Source organism: Cavia porcellus, unplaced genomic scaffold (assembly GCF_034190915.1).
Source record: "Cavia porcellus strain 051 isolate PalLab524CR breed Dunkin Hartley unplaced genomic scaffold, mCavPor4.1 scaffold_6, whole genome shotgun sequence".
Lineage (NCBI taxonomy): Eukaryota > Metazoa > Chordata > Mammalia > Rodentia > Caviidae > Cavia > Cavia porcellus.
The window spans coordinates 41,359,670-41,376,896 of NW_026947489.1; the positions used below are offsets into that span (position 1 = coordinate 41,359,670).

Here is a 17,227-nt window from a genome sequence, read left to right on the forward strand (position 1 = left end):
AGGTGAGATGGTGGGATTCCTACCAGTTACTGTATGTGGGAGGCTGAGGCAGGGCACTGCAAATTCAAGGTCAGCCTGGGTAACTTAGCAAGATCCTGTCAAAAAATGAAGAGAGCTGGTGTTGTAGCTCAGCAACAGAGCACCCTTGGGTTTGATTCCCAGTAGGGGTTGGGGGTGGGGGAAGATACAACTAAGCTGGGGGTATAGTTTAGTATTGGATCTCTTGTCTGGTATGCAGTAAAGCCCTGAGTTGGATCCCCAGCACCACACAAGGAAGAGGAAGAAGAAGCAGAGGGGAGAGAGAAGAAACAGGAGAGGAGGGAGGAAGACAAGTGGAAGAACAACTATGACAAAAATCTACCTAATTCAAACTGGGTTTGGTGGCACATGCCTGAAATTCCAGCACTAAGGAGACTGAGGCAAGAGGACTGTATTGGGTTTGAGGTCAGCCTGGAATACATAGTGAGATGCTGTTTCAAAAAACCAAACAAAACTGGGTGTGGTGGTGCACACCTGTAATCCCAGCTTTTGGGAGGCTGAGGCAGGAGAACCACAGTGAGTCTGAGGTCAGCCTGGGCTACACAGTGAGTTTATGGCCAGGCAGAACTACGTAGTGAGGTCCAATCACTAAACAAAACCAAAAACCTACCCCACGCATGTTTTTCTCTCTACAGACACCTGAACTCATGACCTCGCGCTTGCCAAGCAGGTGCTTATGCCGCTGAGCTAAATCCCTGGCCCTTCAATCAGATTTTACTGGTACATTTTAGATAGACATAACAATCACATTCATCATAAAGAATTTGTGCCTGTACATGATATAACTTAACTCTTTTTTTTCCCATTCCCCTACCTCTTTTTAGCCCCTCTTCCCCTCCCCACATAGAAAAGCTTTGTTTCCATTTTTCAGGAATAATCGAATCTTAACTCCACCTGGAGACTTAACAATTAACTCCAAACATTCCTGTTTTGCTTGAACTGAAACCTAATGCAATATATTAAGATCATCTTTATCAATAACTCCCACCTAAAACTTCTATAGGATAGTGCTGTCACAAGCTAATTAGCAGGGGATGTATCTCAGTCCTTTCAAGTCAGATCAAAGCTCTAGATGCATCACTAACTCATACATACACTGACCCAGCTCAAGGGTCTTCAAATGAATCACTACTGACAACTCCACACTCAGATAAGATTGTGTCTTCCTAATCCACTGAAGAGGGCTGACCCAGGTAGACAGGCTAAGAACCTCAGAGGTACCACTTGGAAACTTTCAGCACATGAGCAGGAATCTGGTGCAACTACCAATCAGTTATGAGATCTAGGGTGAGATGTTTTCTCTCCCCAGAGGGTTTGGGCCATCTTCACAGGGTTGTCACAGTGCAAAAAGAAGTGTGCTCAAGGCTTTGCTGGGTCTGGACAGCCAAACTCCTGACAAAACAAAAATTTACAACGCAAAGCCCAGTGGCCACTCACTGCCAAACCAGGCAAAGAGCCAAAAATGCCACACATCCTACCCCTCCGCTGAGATTTACTCTGGCTGGTTCAGATCTAACCTGAAACAAACTTTTTCACAGGAAAGACTAATTTGCACTGAGCTGGGTAAGATTTTGTTTTGTTTTTGGTGTTGGTAATGGAACTCAGGGCTGTACAAATACTGGGCAAGTGCTCTACCACTAAGCTATATCTATAGCTCTTAAATAAGACTTTAACTGTAGTATTTTATATGTGGGTTTTTTTTTTTTTTTTTTTTTTTTTTTTGTATTGGGGATCAAACTTACAACCTCACACTTCCCAGGCAGGCGCTTGTGCCACTGAACTAGACCCTTCAATCAGATTTTGATGGTTTTATCTCAGGTAAATGGAGAGTAGTCTGGGGGGAAGAGATAAAACCATCAAACTCTCTTGGCCTAACTATAGTATTTTAAAACTCCACATGAAAACCCAGGCAGCTTGGTAGCTTATGCCTATTATCTAGCAGTCTGGAGACTGAGACAAGAGGAACTCAAATCTGAGCCCAGCCTGGGCAACTCGGTGAGATGTTATCTCAAAAGCGGGAGAGGGTGCTGGGGATACAGCTCAGTGAAAAGGCTTTGGGTTCAATCCTTAGCCACACCTACACACCCACATACACATGAAAACTAAACCTTAACCCCCACCCACCCACCCTTATCTTTGGCAATAATTTCTTTTAAATCAATAGGATCACACTATTGTTTCACACTACCAAATTGGGGACATTTGTTTTCAGGTGTCTTAACAATATATTTAGTATGAAAATGAAAGCAACTTTACTCAACAAGTTCCCAAATGCCTGGACTCTCTCAGAAAACCAAAGATTTGTGAATACTTGCTGCCCCACCATTCACCCTCACCTCAAACCCTATCTCAGCTGGTACCAGAAAAATATAAACATATCAGGTTCCCATGCCCATAAATCCTGCCCCTGAGGTTAATTCAAGTACTGCGGCTATGTGAGATCAGAGGAACATGAGAGTCCTGTCCTTATCCCTGGGAATAAGTTTCTTTTGTTTTCCCTGAACAAACAAGGACATCTCTCACTCCAAATCACCTCACAGGTAAATGGAGAGTAGTCTGGGGGGAAGAGATAAAACCATCAAACTCGTATCATGTTTGGGGAGCCCTGAACAAGACTTTCTCTGCATACAGCCTAGTAGAATACTAGGCAAAGATCATATCTGCCTCTTTCTATACTACCCTTGTTCAGATAAAAGCCAAGGAGAACGCTGAGTTTTCCCAACTCAGAGCTCTTCTTTTGTTCTTGTATAATTTATCTGAAGCCAGATTTCAGGCACAAACTTTAAATCATCCTGGCAATACACATAGGACATAGAACTGCTATAAAGGCAGAAATCTGGGAAGGATTTAACTTTGCTATCGTATTATCAAAAATAAAAATAAATTCGAAAAGATCATCCTGTCTAGTATCTCACTTCCAGAAAGGAATACTTAAAGCATTCCACGTAGTCTCTTCAGCCTATAAGAACTGTAGAACAGGTTTCCTTCATGTTCCTTGGGGAGTCAGGCTCCAGTATTTGCTTAATCATTGCTACTGTATTAACTGTGTCTGTCTAAATTGTACTTGCTATAATTTTAAGCCTGCTTCCTATTCACCTGCCAATGGCAGAAGCTACAACACAGAAGTCACACACTTCAGAATAAAAACACTAACAGACCTGGTACCGCTATTCTTTCCTTTAGATTAATGCCCCCCAAACCCTGCCTCATATATCCAAAACTTAGATGTGCGGCTGCTTTTTCAGTCTCACAATTGTCTTTACTAACCTTTTAGCTCCAGAAGCTGAGGAGAAAAAAACTTTAGTCACAAAATAATCAGTTCACAGAGTAAAATGGGAGTTGAAATTACATTTGGAGAACATGCTTCAGCTCTAGTCCAAGGCTCTGACAGCACACTATTTACATGGCAAATTCCACCATGTTACAGATCCCATCTGAGGAGCCTGCGGGTCCACACAAGTGTCTCACCTTTTGGGCTTGGGCAGGTTCAGTGAGGACAAGAGTGAAGAGGCCCAGGCAGATGTCCTCATGCTGGGGGGGTCCTTTGCAAACCTGGAATGGAGGGAGGAAAAGAAACTAGTCGTTATAAGTAGTATACTGGAGCAGAGTTTCCAGAAAATTGGGAACTCCCAAGTAACATGACACGGAAAGAAGCAACATTTCCTTCCTTTTCCTTTTCTTGCTCTTTGAGGTCGTAGGGATTGAACTCAGCTCTCATATATGTTAGATTAGTCCTCTACCAAAATTATACACCCAAGGATCAACTCTTAAATCTTCAAGTTTTTTGAGACAGAGTTTTACTGTGTAGTCCAAGCTGGTCTCAAACTTCTAACAATCCTCTTGCCTCAGCCTCCCCATTGCTGGGATCACAGGTGTGCACCACAACATCCACCAACTCTTAAATCTTGATGATTTCCTTCTTTTAAGAGATGACTGACAGTTGGGCACAGTGCACAAGGTGATGTACATCTGTTTACTCCATCTTTCTGGCTGGACCATAAACAGGTATGATGAGAGAGTGATACTTACATAGGCATTGAGGGCATCATTGGCTTCTCTTTCAGAGACACCAGTCGTCATTGATGTCACAATGCTCATGCACCTTTCCAACCTCTGGGGAACAATGAGAACAATATGTGACATAAAACTTAGGGAGTATTTCCCAAAAATGCAAATCTGGCTAGGTTTCTAGTTCTGTCTTTTTTTGGAACTAAGAATCAAACTCAGGACCTCGCGCTTGCTAGGCAGGCACTGTGCTGTGGAGTTATATGCTCAACCCTCTAGTTCTGTCTCAAAAAAGAAAAGCTCTTTCTTACAGTAGAATGTCAACTAATAAATGTAAACAGGCCAGGTATGGTAATATACCTATATTCCTTAGAAGGAGGAGGATGCTGTGTTTGAGGCTAGCCTGGACAGTATCACCTGAACCAAGTGATCAAAGTTAGTATCCCTAGCCAGGAATGGTGGCACACTCCTATACTCCCAGCACTCAAGAGGCTGAGGCAAAAGAATTGTTGTAAATTTGAGGCTAGCCTGGCTACATAAAAAAGTTCAAAGTTCGCCTGTACTATATACTAAGACCCTGCTTCAAAAACGAAAAAAACAAAGATAGTATCACCAATAATGAGACAAACTGACACCACATGTTTCTAATAAAATGCACTAAAGATAGCTAGGTATGGTGATGCATGCCAGCTACTTGGGAGGCAGACACAGCAGATGAGGGTGCAGGGTTAGCTAGTGCAATTCAGAAGCTCCTTTCTCAAAATAAAAAAAAAAAAAAGGAATGAGCAGGAGGTGGAATTCAGTGGCTGAGCGCTTACCTAGCAAACACAAGACTCTGGGTTTGATTCCATGTGTCTCACACACATACACACACACACACACACACACACACACAAATCACTGAAAATAACAACCAAGTGTGATGGTGCATGATGATACATGTCTATAAATCCCAGCACTAGGGGCTGGGGATTTAGCTCAGCGGCATGAGCGCCTGCCTTGCAAGTGTGTGGTCGTGAGTTCGATCCCTGGTACCGATAAAAAAGAAAAAGACAAAAAAAAAGAATCTAATTATAAATCCCAGCACTGTGAGATGCTGAGCAGGAAGATCAAAAGTTTGAGACCTCGGGGCTGGAGATTTAGCTCAGCGGCATAAGTGCCTGCCTGGTACCGATAAAAAGGAAAAACACAAAAAAAGAAAAAAAAAAAGTTTGAGACCTGCACAGTGGCTTAAGTGCCGGCTTGGCAAGCCCCAGGCCGTGAGTTCAAAAAAAGTTTGGGGCTGGGGATTTAACTCAGGCGGCCTTGCAAGCACGCAGTCATGAGTTGGATCCCTGGCTTTGTACACACTGAAGATTAAAATTGGACCCTTATCTTTTGCTATGTACTAAATTTGAAATGGATCAAAGTTCAAAATATTAAAACATACATTAAATCTGCTGGAAGACAGAATAGGAAAAGCTCTTAAAGACACTGGTGTAGGCCAAAACTTATGAATAAAATCCTGATAGCATAGGAATTCACAAAGAATCAACAACTGGAATCTCATCTTATTAAAAAGCTTTGCACAAGAGACCACCAACAGAGTGAAGAGACAACTCACAATGTGGGAAAAAATGCTTCCCAGTTGTCCCTCAGATAAAGGATTACTATTGGGAACATATAAAGAACTCAAAAAAAAATCAGTCCTTTAAAGACTCAATCCAAAAATGGCCACCTCAGATGAATAAATACTTCTCAGATGAAGAAATACAAATAGCAAACAAATTTGTGAAAAAATGCTCAACATCACTGGTCATTTGAGAGATGCAAATTAAAACAACATGAGATTCCACCTCACCTCAGAAAAAATCACTACTATCAAGAAATCAACCAATAGCAAATGTTGGAGGGGCTTGAGGGACAACGAATCCTTCTCCATTGTTGGTGCAAGTGTAGACTGGTACAACCACTGTGGAAATCAGCGTGGAGATTACTCAAAAAAATTAGGGCTAGAGGTCCCACTGGACCCAGCTATTTCTCTTCAAGGTATCTTCCTAGAAGAATTAAAAGCATCTCAGTACAGCCAAACATCCATGTTTACAGCAGCACATTTTGTCATAGCTCAATCTTGGAAACAACCCAAGTTTTTTTTATCAATTGAGGAATGAATAAAAAAGATGTGATCTTTTTATACAGTGGAGTCTGACTCAACCACAAAGGACAACTTGAGATTTTTACAGTGAGTCCATGCAACTCAGACCATATACTTAGGTGAAATAAACCACACTCACATATGTAAACATCCTGTTGTCTCCCTAGTGTGAGAAGCCAAAAGAGTAAGATCTAAAATGTACAACAGATACTGTAAAATGGGAAGAAACTGTTCAAAAGGAAAGAGAACCTGGGATGGGGGAAGGAAAAAGAAACAGAAAAGCAAACAAATACATAAACACATGTACACACGTGTACGATAGTTAAGGTACTTACATGACTAATTTTCTTTTTTTTGTGTGTTTTTCATTTTTATCAGTACCGGGGATCAAACTCACGACCGCCTGCTTGCAAGGCAGGTGCTTATGCCACTGAGCTAAATTCCTAGCCCCTCATGGCTAATTTTCTTAGCTCACTGAAAAGAAAAGTTTGTGATCTTATATTCTGAGTGACTAAAGATAATATGCAATATATTATCTTTTGAATTTTTTCTCTTAAAAAATGAAACCCTGTCATTTATAGAAAAACAGGGGTGGTAGGGCAACGGCATAAGCACCTGCCTTGCAAGCAGGTGGTTGTGAGTTCGATCCCCGGTACTGATAAAAAGAAAAAAAAAAAAAAAAAAGAAAAACAGGTGGAACCAAAGAACATTACATTATGTTAAGCAAAAATAAGCCAGACACAAAAAGCCAAGCAGATAGTGGGGAAGAGGACATAAAAAGAATTAAGGTGTATTAAGCACATGTATCAATTCTCCACAGTAAATGTAAACATTGCATACTGCAAACATTACTAATAAAAATTTTTAAAAAGACAACTGCTACATGTTTTCACATGTGAAAGCTAAAACAAAAGACCTGTATCTAGAATAGTGCTGCAGAGGCTGAGGGGAGTGTAAAGGGAGGCTGGCTTTGATAAGTATGCATGTATGGAAATGCCACACTGAACTTTCATTAATATGTATGATTAAGTGTCAATGCCAAAAAAAATTTTTTTAGACAGGGTCTCACTATGTATTCTAGGCTGGTCCTGGACTCACTGTATAGACTCATTGTATAGGAAGATGACTTTCAGTTCAAGACCAGCCTAGGCTACATGGTACGTTCAAGGCAGCCTGAACTACACAGCAAGACCCTGTCTTAGAAAACCAAAGGGGCGGAAAACAATCCTATAATCCCAGCACTTGGGAGGCTGAGGCAGTAAGATGGTCATGAGTTCAAGGCCCAGCAAAGGCTACACGGTGAGTTCAAGGTCAGCCTCAACTGTATATGACCCTACCTCAAAAACAACAAAAAAATTAGGATGATTAAAAGCATTTAAAAAAATTTTTTTTTATCCTTTTTGAACAGGGTCTCGCTATGCAGTTCAGGCTGGCCTTGAGCTCACTTTGTAGACCAGGCTGGTCTCAAACTCGCAAGGATCCTCCTACCTCAGCCTCCCGAGTGCTGGAATTACAGGCATGAGCCACCACGCCTCGCTGATTAAAAGCATTTTGATTGGGAAATAGGAAGAAAATGTTCAAATGAGAAAGGGACCAAAGAAGGGGAGAAAGAAAAGAAGGGACAAGAAAAAAAAAAAGAAAGAACAGGGCCGGGTTTTAGGTCAGCAGTATAAGTGCCTGTGTGGTGAATGCGAGATCGTGAGTTCAATCCCAGTACAAAAAAAAAAAGAAAGAAAACAACTGGAAACAAAGCTTTTATAAATCAGGAAGGAAAGAGAGGCTGAAAGAAGGGGAGGGGAATGGGAAAAAAAGCAAGATATATCATGTATAGGTACAAATTCCCTATGATGAATACTACCATTGTGTGTATCTACAATGTACCAATAAAATTTTAAAAACTCAAAAAAAAAAGCAATTTGCATGCTAAGCTTGATTATATTAAGAAGTTTTGTTCTGGCACAGTATGGTAAAATTAAGGAGTAAAATGAAAAAGTAGCAGTCATGAAGGAAAAGGCAAGCAGAAAGATGAGAACCTGGCTGGGTATGATGGCAGATACCTGTAATCCCAGCGCTTGGGAGGCTGAGGCAGGCGGACTGCCACAAGTTCAAGGCCAGCCTGGACTACAGAGCAAGACCCAAAAAAATAAAAAATAAAAAACCAAACAAACAAACAAGTAACCAAGCAATGAGGATGAGGAAAGAAAAGGTATGACAGCAAAAGGCCAAAGTGAAACATGCCAGTCTCTAGTTAAAGGTAGGGGCAGCTGCACTGACACTTACTTGAGGGCCACTGTGGTTTCCAAGGCCGACCTAACATAACATGTGTGCAGGTTTTTAAACAGCCAGATGTGTTGGTGCACGTCTGCCATCCCAGCGCTCAAGAGGCTGAGGCTTGATCACTACAAGTTAGAGGTCAGGCTGGGCTACGTTGCTAGCTTAAGGCCAGCCGGAACTACTGAGGGACACCCTGCCTCAAAAACAAAGCAAAGTAAAAGAAAACACCAAGAGATATTATCTCAAAAATTCTAACAAGACAGTCACTGGTCCCTGTTCTGAAGAAGCAGTTGATACTAAATATTGCTAAGCTTATGGAAAGCCAGAGAGCCCTTCCACTATTAACACCTAAACTACTAAACTACTTCTCAAGAGTCCTTTAAAACTTTATCATGACAACTAACTCAAAAAGTGTTTAAAGTAGCAGGGTATGGTGTGCACAGCTGTAATCTCAGTACTCAGGAGACTGAGGCAGGAGGATCACCGCGAGTTCCAGACCAGCCTAGGCTACAAAATGAGCTCAAGGCCAGCCTGAACTCCATAGGAAGACAAAAAGACCAAAAAAAAAAAAAGTGTTTAAGGTAAACAAATTCACAGGGACAGAGATGCTGGCAAAACCTGGACAAAAGCAGGCTGCTTCACTTCCGCCTGACCTCAGGTCAACACAAAACATGGCCCTGAGAAGAGGTTCTACAGCTGTGTCGTGAGGAACTGACAATAAAGGCAAGGGGAAAGAAACCCAAGCCTAGAAAACAATCATGTTTCTCCTGACTGTGATCCTGAGATTGTGCATGTCCACCTAGTGTAAGAGCATAAAGCAGCAAAGGGTAGAATTTGTTCTAAGGCAAAAGCTCTGACAGAGATAAAACTTCCAACCCAAAGGCCAACACCACCAGAGCTGAATATTACAACTGTACTGCCAGCATCAGGTGTATTTCCCAAATTAGGTCAGATCAGCAGGCTCGACCTTAATAAGTAGCACCTGCGTACTTGTGAAAAGGCGCTGAGATCACATGAAAGCTGAGCTGTGACTCTCACAACCTACTAACAAGCTCTGTGCTCCATCTCACCTAGTCCAGCTTCTATATTTAAAAAAAAAAGAGAGAGAGAGAGAGAGACAGGGTCTTGAGATACAGCCCAGGCTGGCCTTGAACTTGCCCCTCTTTTTCTGCCTCAGCCTCCTGAATGCTGGGGTTATAGGCACAGGTCATGCCAAGGTTTATTCTAAGTATCATCCCTTTCTACCCAAGAAAGTTATCAGGGAGTAGCAGGTGAGTTACAGCCACTGGATCTGGCCTATTCTTGTAGGGAATGTACCCAGTATAGGTTAACAAACAGATTCAGAGGGCAGGGAGATGGTAAACAAGCAGTAGCAACAGCATCCTAAAATTGTAGTATTGCTTCCTATCAAAGAAAAAGATCCCTTGGGCTGAGGATTTAGCTCAGTGGCTTAAGTGCCTGCCTGGCAAGCATCAGGTCATGAGTTTGATCCCTGGCACACACACACACACACAAAGATTCCTGCTGAATCAACAGAGAGGAAGCAAGAAAAGTCACCAAGAGCTAGCTAACACAAACTGACAGGAAGCACAGTATATAAGGAACCAACCCCTTGCTAGGTAGCCTTAGGCCAGTAACCTTGGGCCAGTTACTCAGTTTCTCTAAACTCTGGTTTTCTTTTCTTTTGTTTTTCTGGTACCAGGGATTAAACTCAAGACCTTGTGCTGTGCTACTGAGCTAGACTCCCACCCCAAACCTGGTTTTTTTATCAGAAAAAATATTGTCGGGCATGATTGCACATGCCTATGATCTCAGCACTTGGGAAGCTGAAGCAGGAGGATCACTGCAAGTTGAAGGCCAGCCCGGGTGACACTGAGAGTTTAAGGTCAGCTGAAACTACACAGTCTAAACCCTGCCTCAAAAACAGAAAAAAAAAACCTTATGAAAAATAGAGGTAATACATATTTCAAGGCTGCTCGCTGATTAAATAAAATAACATAGGAAAGCATCTGGCATACAGCCTTAGTTGAATGAGAACCTACTCAAGGCCCCACACGTTTCTCAGTGGTAGAGCTCTCACCTATTCTATGTGAGGCCCTGGATTCAATTTCCCACTTATGGGGAGGTGAAGATCTAAAGTGCGGCTCAACAACTGCACAAACCGAAAGCTACAAACAACAGATTCTCCAACCCCTATTATTTCTACAACATAAACAAGTGCCCAAACAAGCTGAAAAGTTCTCTTTCCTACTTAACCTTGGAAAACCTTCGCTTTATAGGAGAGGAAACCAAAGGGAAGGGGAGGGGAGAAAAAAGGTGGTCTAACAGATGGATCCTGTATCAAGATCCTGGAAAACTGGCTACACAGCCTTGTGTGAGGCTACAACTTATCACGGAGCCTTGTTTAAAAAGTTTCTCTAGGCCTCTTCCTGATAGTCTAAGCTCTGCTCCCCAGTCTGAGTCAATTCCATGGGTGCATGCCCAGTCAAGCACCAGTGACCTCTCATAATAGGGAAGCCAACTAAAGATGTAGAAAGTGGGAGGGTCGTAAATTTGGATGAGTGCATAAAGGCAAAGAGCAATGAGACATCTCTTTTTAGGCAGAAGTATAAACAATACCACTCTTCCTGAACTATAGAAATTACTTGTCCAAAAGGGGTGGGAAAATTAATTATAAATCATTCAGGATGAAAAGAGGATCACGTCCCCTCAAAGAGGGCCAGCCTGATTCCTATCATAAAGTTACAGTACCCTTCTTCCCATCTCCCAGGGCTCTTAGTAAAGATGAAATCATACATGCAGCTGCCAACAACTGCTGGCAGAATAGTTCTGTTCACAACAAGCTCTCTGTAACAGCACTTGAGAGAGCTGAGTAAATATTTATCATCTCTAGGAGTTCCTGAACTAATTTTTCTAGTACTTAGAGTACCTGACCATGACTACCACAACAACAGTAGTTGAAGTTGGAGACTCAGGTTAGAGAAATCCCTAACTTTTCCAATTCCTTTCCTCCTCAGGCAGTCTGATTTAAAAAAAAAAAAAAAAAAAAAAATGTATATTATAAACTGTTCCCTTATGGGAAGTTAGTGCCCTTGAAGGATGAAATTTAATGTTTTCAGAAAAGGAAGATCCTGGCTCACACCTGTAACTCCAGCACTTGGGAGGCTGAAGTAGGAGGATGGCTGTGAGATCGAGACCCGACTGGACTACAAAGTGAGCTCAAGGCCAGCCTGAATTGCATAGCGAGACCACGTCTCAAAAAAGACAAAAAAAAAAAAAAAAAAAAAAAAAAAAAAGGAAGATATGGTCCAACTTACAAAATTCCCAAGGACACACATGAGTAAGGAGTTATTGAACAACCTGGATTCCGAGCAGAGGTAGCTCTTCTTACCCACATATATGGATGGCTGACTTAAGGGCCTTAACCACTGTGGGCGGCAGCACTGTCTGGTGAACGCAGAACTAAAATCTCGAGACACTGAGGCAATACATTGTACAACAATGTGAAATGATGATTTAAGGGAAAAAAATTAGAACACACTCAACAGCCCAGTCCCTGGGTTTTCTTTACAGATAGGCTATGAATTATTCCTTAAGGTGAAATTCCTTAAGACGGGGACATATTTCTAACCAAATGCAACTCTGATTATCCACAGCATCAGGAAGAAGTTTTCAGGCTAGGCTGAGTACTTGCCCAGTATTTAACAAAAACAAAAACATTCTGCCTGCTTTGGGCCACAGCTCTCGCTTTCAAAGAACTGATCCCTTCCTAGCAAAAGGAATAAACAGGAGTTGTTGATAGCACATGAAACTAAGAACTGTATGTTCTACACTCCTCCAGTGTTGGTACTATTTTTCTCATTCCCTACCTAAACTGGGATGGGGATGGGCAAGAAGACTTCTGGCTTCACGAGGAGGAATAAAGTCAAAGAGAAGAAAGGATACACCATTCCCTAGGGTAGAAGGGTTACAGCCCCTGATTGGGATGTATTTGACCAATGCCTCACATCCCAGGCCTCTAAGGGGCCTTCTTAACCATAGTCAACTGCATAACCCCAGCCTCTTTATTGTCCTTATCTATTTTTTTTCTAACTGTCCTTTTTTGGGGGGGCCTCAAGTCTTTAGATGATAAACTCTGGAGGGCAAATACTTGGGTCTCCCTTATCCTAATTTTTCTATCAGCCTCAACACACAGTGAGCACACAAGGTCAGAAAGCTACCTCTGACTAACAGGTAGACCTGTATGGAAAATTACCAAGTCACAACAAGCAGAGGTCTGTTGGTCAACACTAGGTTTGGTAACTTTTGTGTGCAGAGATCTGTGGGAAGACCCAGAGGAAGAAGCCAGTAAGTCTTGCCCTTAGACACCCTGGTCTAAAGGGATTAAAAAAAGAACCACCCCCCATACTCATACACAGGGGAGAAAACTGTGACAAGGCTTACTGGAAAATTCAAATGTAAAGGACAAAGGGCAAAGAAAAGAGTGGGGGGTAGGGTTTCAGACACACTGGAAAACATCAACACCATAAAGGAAATCATGGAAAAAAAAAAAAAAGAAAGAGACCTTCTCTGTCTCTGTCTTGGATACAGTTGAAAGTTCACTCTCAGTCTAAAAAAACAAGAAAATAAATGCTTCTCCCTTATGTTCCCTTCCCATATCGTTCTGTTGACTGCTCAAAACAGGATGCTGTACTACCCTGTGGTAGAAATTAAATCAGAGGCACAATGATCCCTGCAGGTACCAGGATAAGTAATAAACAAATTTCCATCCAACTCTTGGAATCTTTTCCCTTTCATCCAAACTGGTGGAGGAATCAAAGGCAGTGACCTTATAGACATTCTATAACCCTAGAACACCAGTGCTAGAATACAAGACTCAATATTTTCACAATGAAAGTGACATGTCTAAAAAAATAAAATGGATAATATAAATTGCAAGGTAAAAAATAAAAATAAATAAATAAATAAATTGCAAGGTAAACCTAATTGTGTGTGTGTGTGTGTGTGTGTGTGTGAGAGAGAGAGAGAGAGAGAGAGAGAGAGAGAGAGAGAGAGACTGTGGGATTAAATCTAGGAGCACTCTACCTGACTCAACCTCCCTGAATGCAACACTGCACCTAATTCACTTACTTTTCTTCTTGTTGTTATCTTTTTGAGAGAAGATCTCACTGTGTAGTTCAGGTGATCCTGAACTCACTATGTAGCCCAGGCTGGCCTTGAACTCACAAGTAATTCTCCTGTCTTAGTCGTCGGAGTGCTGGGATTAAAGGGATGTACCACCATGCCTGGCTCAGTGCTTTTAAATAGATCATTTTTGTTTTGGGACTATATTAATTTTAGAATTCTTAATCATACCTACCTTAGTTGACAGAAACAGAAAACTATTCATTTTGCTCTGCAGAATTATACAGCAAAGCATGATGGTAAGCTAAAATGATGATAGCCTCATAGTTATTTGGCCATATCTTTATCCACAAAGTTCATTTTTGCATATATATTCCATCACCTTGTAGCTGACCTATTTTTCAAGTAACTATGAGTTTCACCTATCTGCCTACCTACTCTCTAATATTTAATAAAGGATATGACAAAGTTAGGGGCAGGATAAAGACCAGTGAAGAGCCAGGGCCTTTAATATACTCATCCTGTCCCTGGTTAACAACTAAATTGAATGTATTGGGTTTTTCAAACAGTTCAGTAATCATGCCTCAGTTCTCCTAAGGATACTCGTAAGAAGTATCCTTGGGTGCAGTAACGGGAAGGGATACATGGTCAACTCTGGGCTGGTGATGGAGACAAGAATGAGAGGGAAAAAAGGGGCACCTATGAAGTCTTCTAAAATCTCCACTTAGGTTCATGGCATTGCCTTACTCCAACCTCTTCTCAGCACCTCTGTGTTTTCTCTTTTGTATGTGGGCATATCTGGGGCTGAAGAGGGCAGTTCCCTTTGTCCCAGTTTTACCCCAGTTTAAGGCTGAACTGAACACTACTCACTTTTAAGTCTTTACTCATTCTAAGTGCCTAATTAACATCACTGGCAATCGGCTGTTTTCTACACGAAGTCAAGGAAATCGGCTAATAAGAGTTCAAGGTCTGCTGCAGGCTACCAGTCTCAATATCTACACAAATACATTGTTTCTCAACTTAATACATGACTTAAGTTTGTAACAAGGTGGATAGCAAAAACAGCTGCGATATGCATGATTAAAGGAATAAAAATAAAGTCGGTAAATCTCGACGCGGTATCCCTTGCGTCACTACACCCCCCCCCCATTTTTATACTAGTGGCTGCTGTTACTATGACAACCTGTCCAGGAAGTTGGCCCGCACTTCTTCCTCCAGGAGCAGGAAGCTCCTGCTACCTTTCAAAAGACGTAGAGACCCCCCCACTATTCCTCCTCGGCCCAATTCATAACTCCCCTTCCCACCCCCCACACCTACCTCCTCTAACTCATCCTTGGCATCCAAACTGGTGGAAAGTAGCAGCCTCCCCCCTCCTGGGGCTCCTGCTCCCGCTCCTCCTCCTGCACCTCCCGCTGCTCCCGCAGCAGCTGCTGTTGCTGCTGCTGTCCCTTTTCCTTTCGGTAACTCCATGGCTGCAGCCAGGAGACTGGAAAGGGTCGGGGAGTGGATGAGTGGAAAGTTCTCGAAGTGGGGAACTCAGGGACTAGGTTGCCAGGGACGAGAAGCAAGAGGAACCAGCGAGCAGGCAGGGCGCGGCCTGGACCGGCCTCAGGCGCTGCCCGTGGTGCAGTTGCTCTAGCAAAAGCCGTTAGCTAGCTCTGAAGAGCGCTGGGGAGCGATTTGCACCCCGAGAGCAGGGAAGAGTGGCGCCCGCCCCTCAAGTTTAAGAGGAGCTCTTTCTGCCTTCAGACCCTCAAGGAGGGAAAACGCTAAGTTTCTGCCCCTAGTAGTGGGGGGAAAGGAGGAAGGCAGAAAACCTTCCTGGCCTGGTGGCCCCAAGGACTGGGGAACGAGGCGCCTATGGATCCGGACCTTAGGGGGTGGGGGTAAAGCAGTAGCGCTATAGGAGGACACGGACGACCAGCTTCTCCCCACACCACACAGAGGCAGCCATAGTGGAAGGGCGGGGGGTGAGAACGCTGAGGAGACGGAGCAGGGAGGGCAGGACCGTCGCGGCCCGCGCCGGAAATGAGCCGAAGAGACGCTAGCCTCCGCCAATAGCGGCTTCCGCGGTGGCGCGGGATCTCCAAGAGGCAGGCAGACGACTGCGGGCCAACCTTTCCCCAGGTGCCAATAGTATTGCGGAGAAGTGAGTTTGGTCTGATGGGCAGCCAGTGCACCCAATAGTATTTCTCCTCCTCTCAGGGGCGGGGTACTCTACACCAGAGGTCGGGTGCGAGTGCGGGGATGATCAGGAAAAAGCGAGTCTGCGCTTGTGTCTGCTAAGGCGCATGCTTGGTATCTCCATAGACCGCATTTTCCTGCAGTTCGCGCCTGAACTGGTGGCAGTGGGAATATGCCACTCTCCCTGGGTGGGCTTATGAGACACCCCAGCCATGGCAGTGCAGGAGACAGAGGGGAGCCACCCTTCCACAGCAGAAGCCATCACGTGGTGTGGAGCCAGCCCCCTGAATTTAGCATCACACAGGAGCTTCTGAAAGTACAGTTTTCATACTGCAAAAAATACTGTGCATTGGCTCACTTGATTAAACTAGATAATTACGGTTGTTCCAGCGCTAGCCTAAACAACTTGCTGTTGACAGAACCATCTTGATCTTCCTTTTGAGTCTCAGACGGATCCATTTCGCTGACATCATCGCTCTTATTATTCGGCGAGGAGGGTTCTAATCTGTGCTAAATTTATTGTAGTCTGATTGTGTGTGAATCAGTCTAAACATCTTGGTTCCCCGTCTGTGTATTTCAGTAGAATTTTCCCATTTTTTAGTGGCACTTTACACATATCCAAAGACATCCACAGGACCTCGTTCACTCTAGGCAAGCACTCTGTCACTGACCTACATCTGTCCCGAACACGACTTTCACTCGTTTTTTTGTTCTTGGGCTCCGAATTGAACCCAGGGCCTCATGCTTGCTAGGCAAGTATTCTGCCACTGTGCCAGAGCCACAGTCCTTCATTGTTTTTTATTTTATTTTATTTTATTTTATTTTTTGTTTTATGTACATGGGTCACGGTTTATTTTGTTTTGTTTTTTGTACCGGGAATCGAACTCACAAGTTCGCACTTGCCAAGCAGGTTCTTTGCCACTGAGCTATATCCTGGTAAATGCTTGATATTTGATCCAAATAAAATCATGTTTTATTTATTTATTTATTTATTTGGTACCAGGGATTGAGCTCACAACCCCATGCTTGCCAAGCAGGCGCTTATGCCGCTGAGCTAAATCCCCGGCTGTGTTTTATTTTCTGTAAAATGAATCAGAGCAGGGGCTGGGGATTTAGCTCAGGGGCTGGGGATTTAGCGGCATAAGCGCCTGCCTTGCAAGCAGGCAGTCGTGAGTTCGATCCCCGGTACCGATAGAAACGAAAAAGACAAAAAAAAAAAAAAAAAAAAAAAAAAAAAAAGTGAATCAGGGCAACAATAAAATGTTATCATACTCTACAGGACGACTTATTTTGTAATTTTGTATTTTACTTTAACGAATACACTTTTTTTTTTTTTTGAGACTGTCTCAGTATGTAGTTCAGGCTTATTTTGAGCTATATGGTCTAGGCTGGCTTTAAACTCAAGGCAATCCCGCCTCAGCCTGCCAAGTGCTGGGATTACAGGTGTGTGCTACCATCACCAACAAC

The 17,227-nt window shown here is 43.0% G+C and overlaps 1 protein-coding gene across 2 annotated transcripts in view; it reads right to left on the minus strand.

Annotated features, from left to right (window-relative positions):
- Ints3 (integrator complex subunit 3) overlaps nucleotides 1-15,602 on the minus strand; it is a 40,937-nt gene extending 25,335 nt beyond the window's left edge. Inside the window, exons 1-3 of one of the 2 annotated variants that reach the window (XM_063250500.1) lie at nucleotides 14,894-15,596; nucleotides 4,069-4,152; nucleotides 3,508-3,591 (exon numbers count right to left, since the gene is read on the minus strand). In XM_063250500.1, the coding sequence (XP_063106570.1) occupies nucleotides 3,508-3,591; nucleotides 4,069-4,152; nucleotides 14,894-15,046 (321 nt within the window). In that variant the 5' untranslated portion in view covers nucleotides 15,047-15,596. Of the gene's footprint in view, nucleotides 1-3,507; nucleotides 3,592-4,068; nucleotides 4,153-14,893 lie in introns of both variants that reach the window. The other variant, XM_063250501.1, reaches the window with a different exon arrangement.
- Between the last annotated feature and the right edge of the window lie 1,625 nt (nucleotides 15,603-17,227).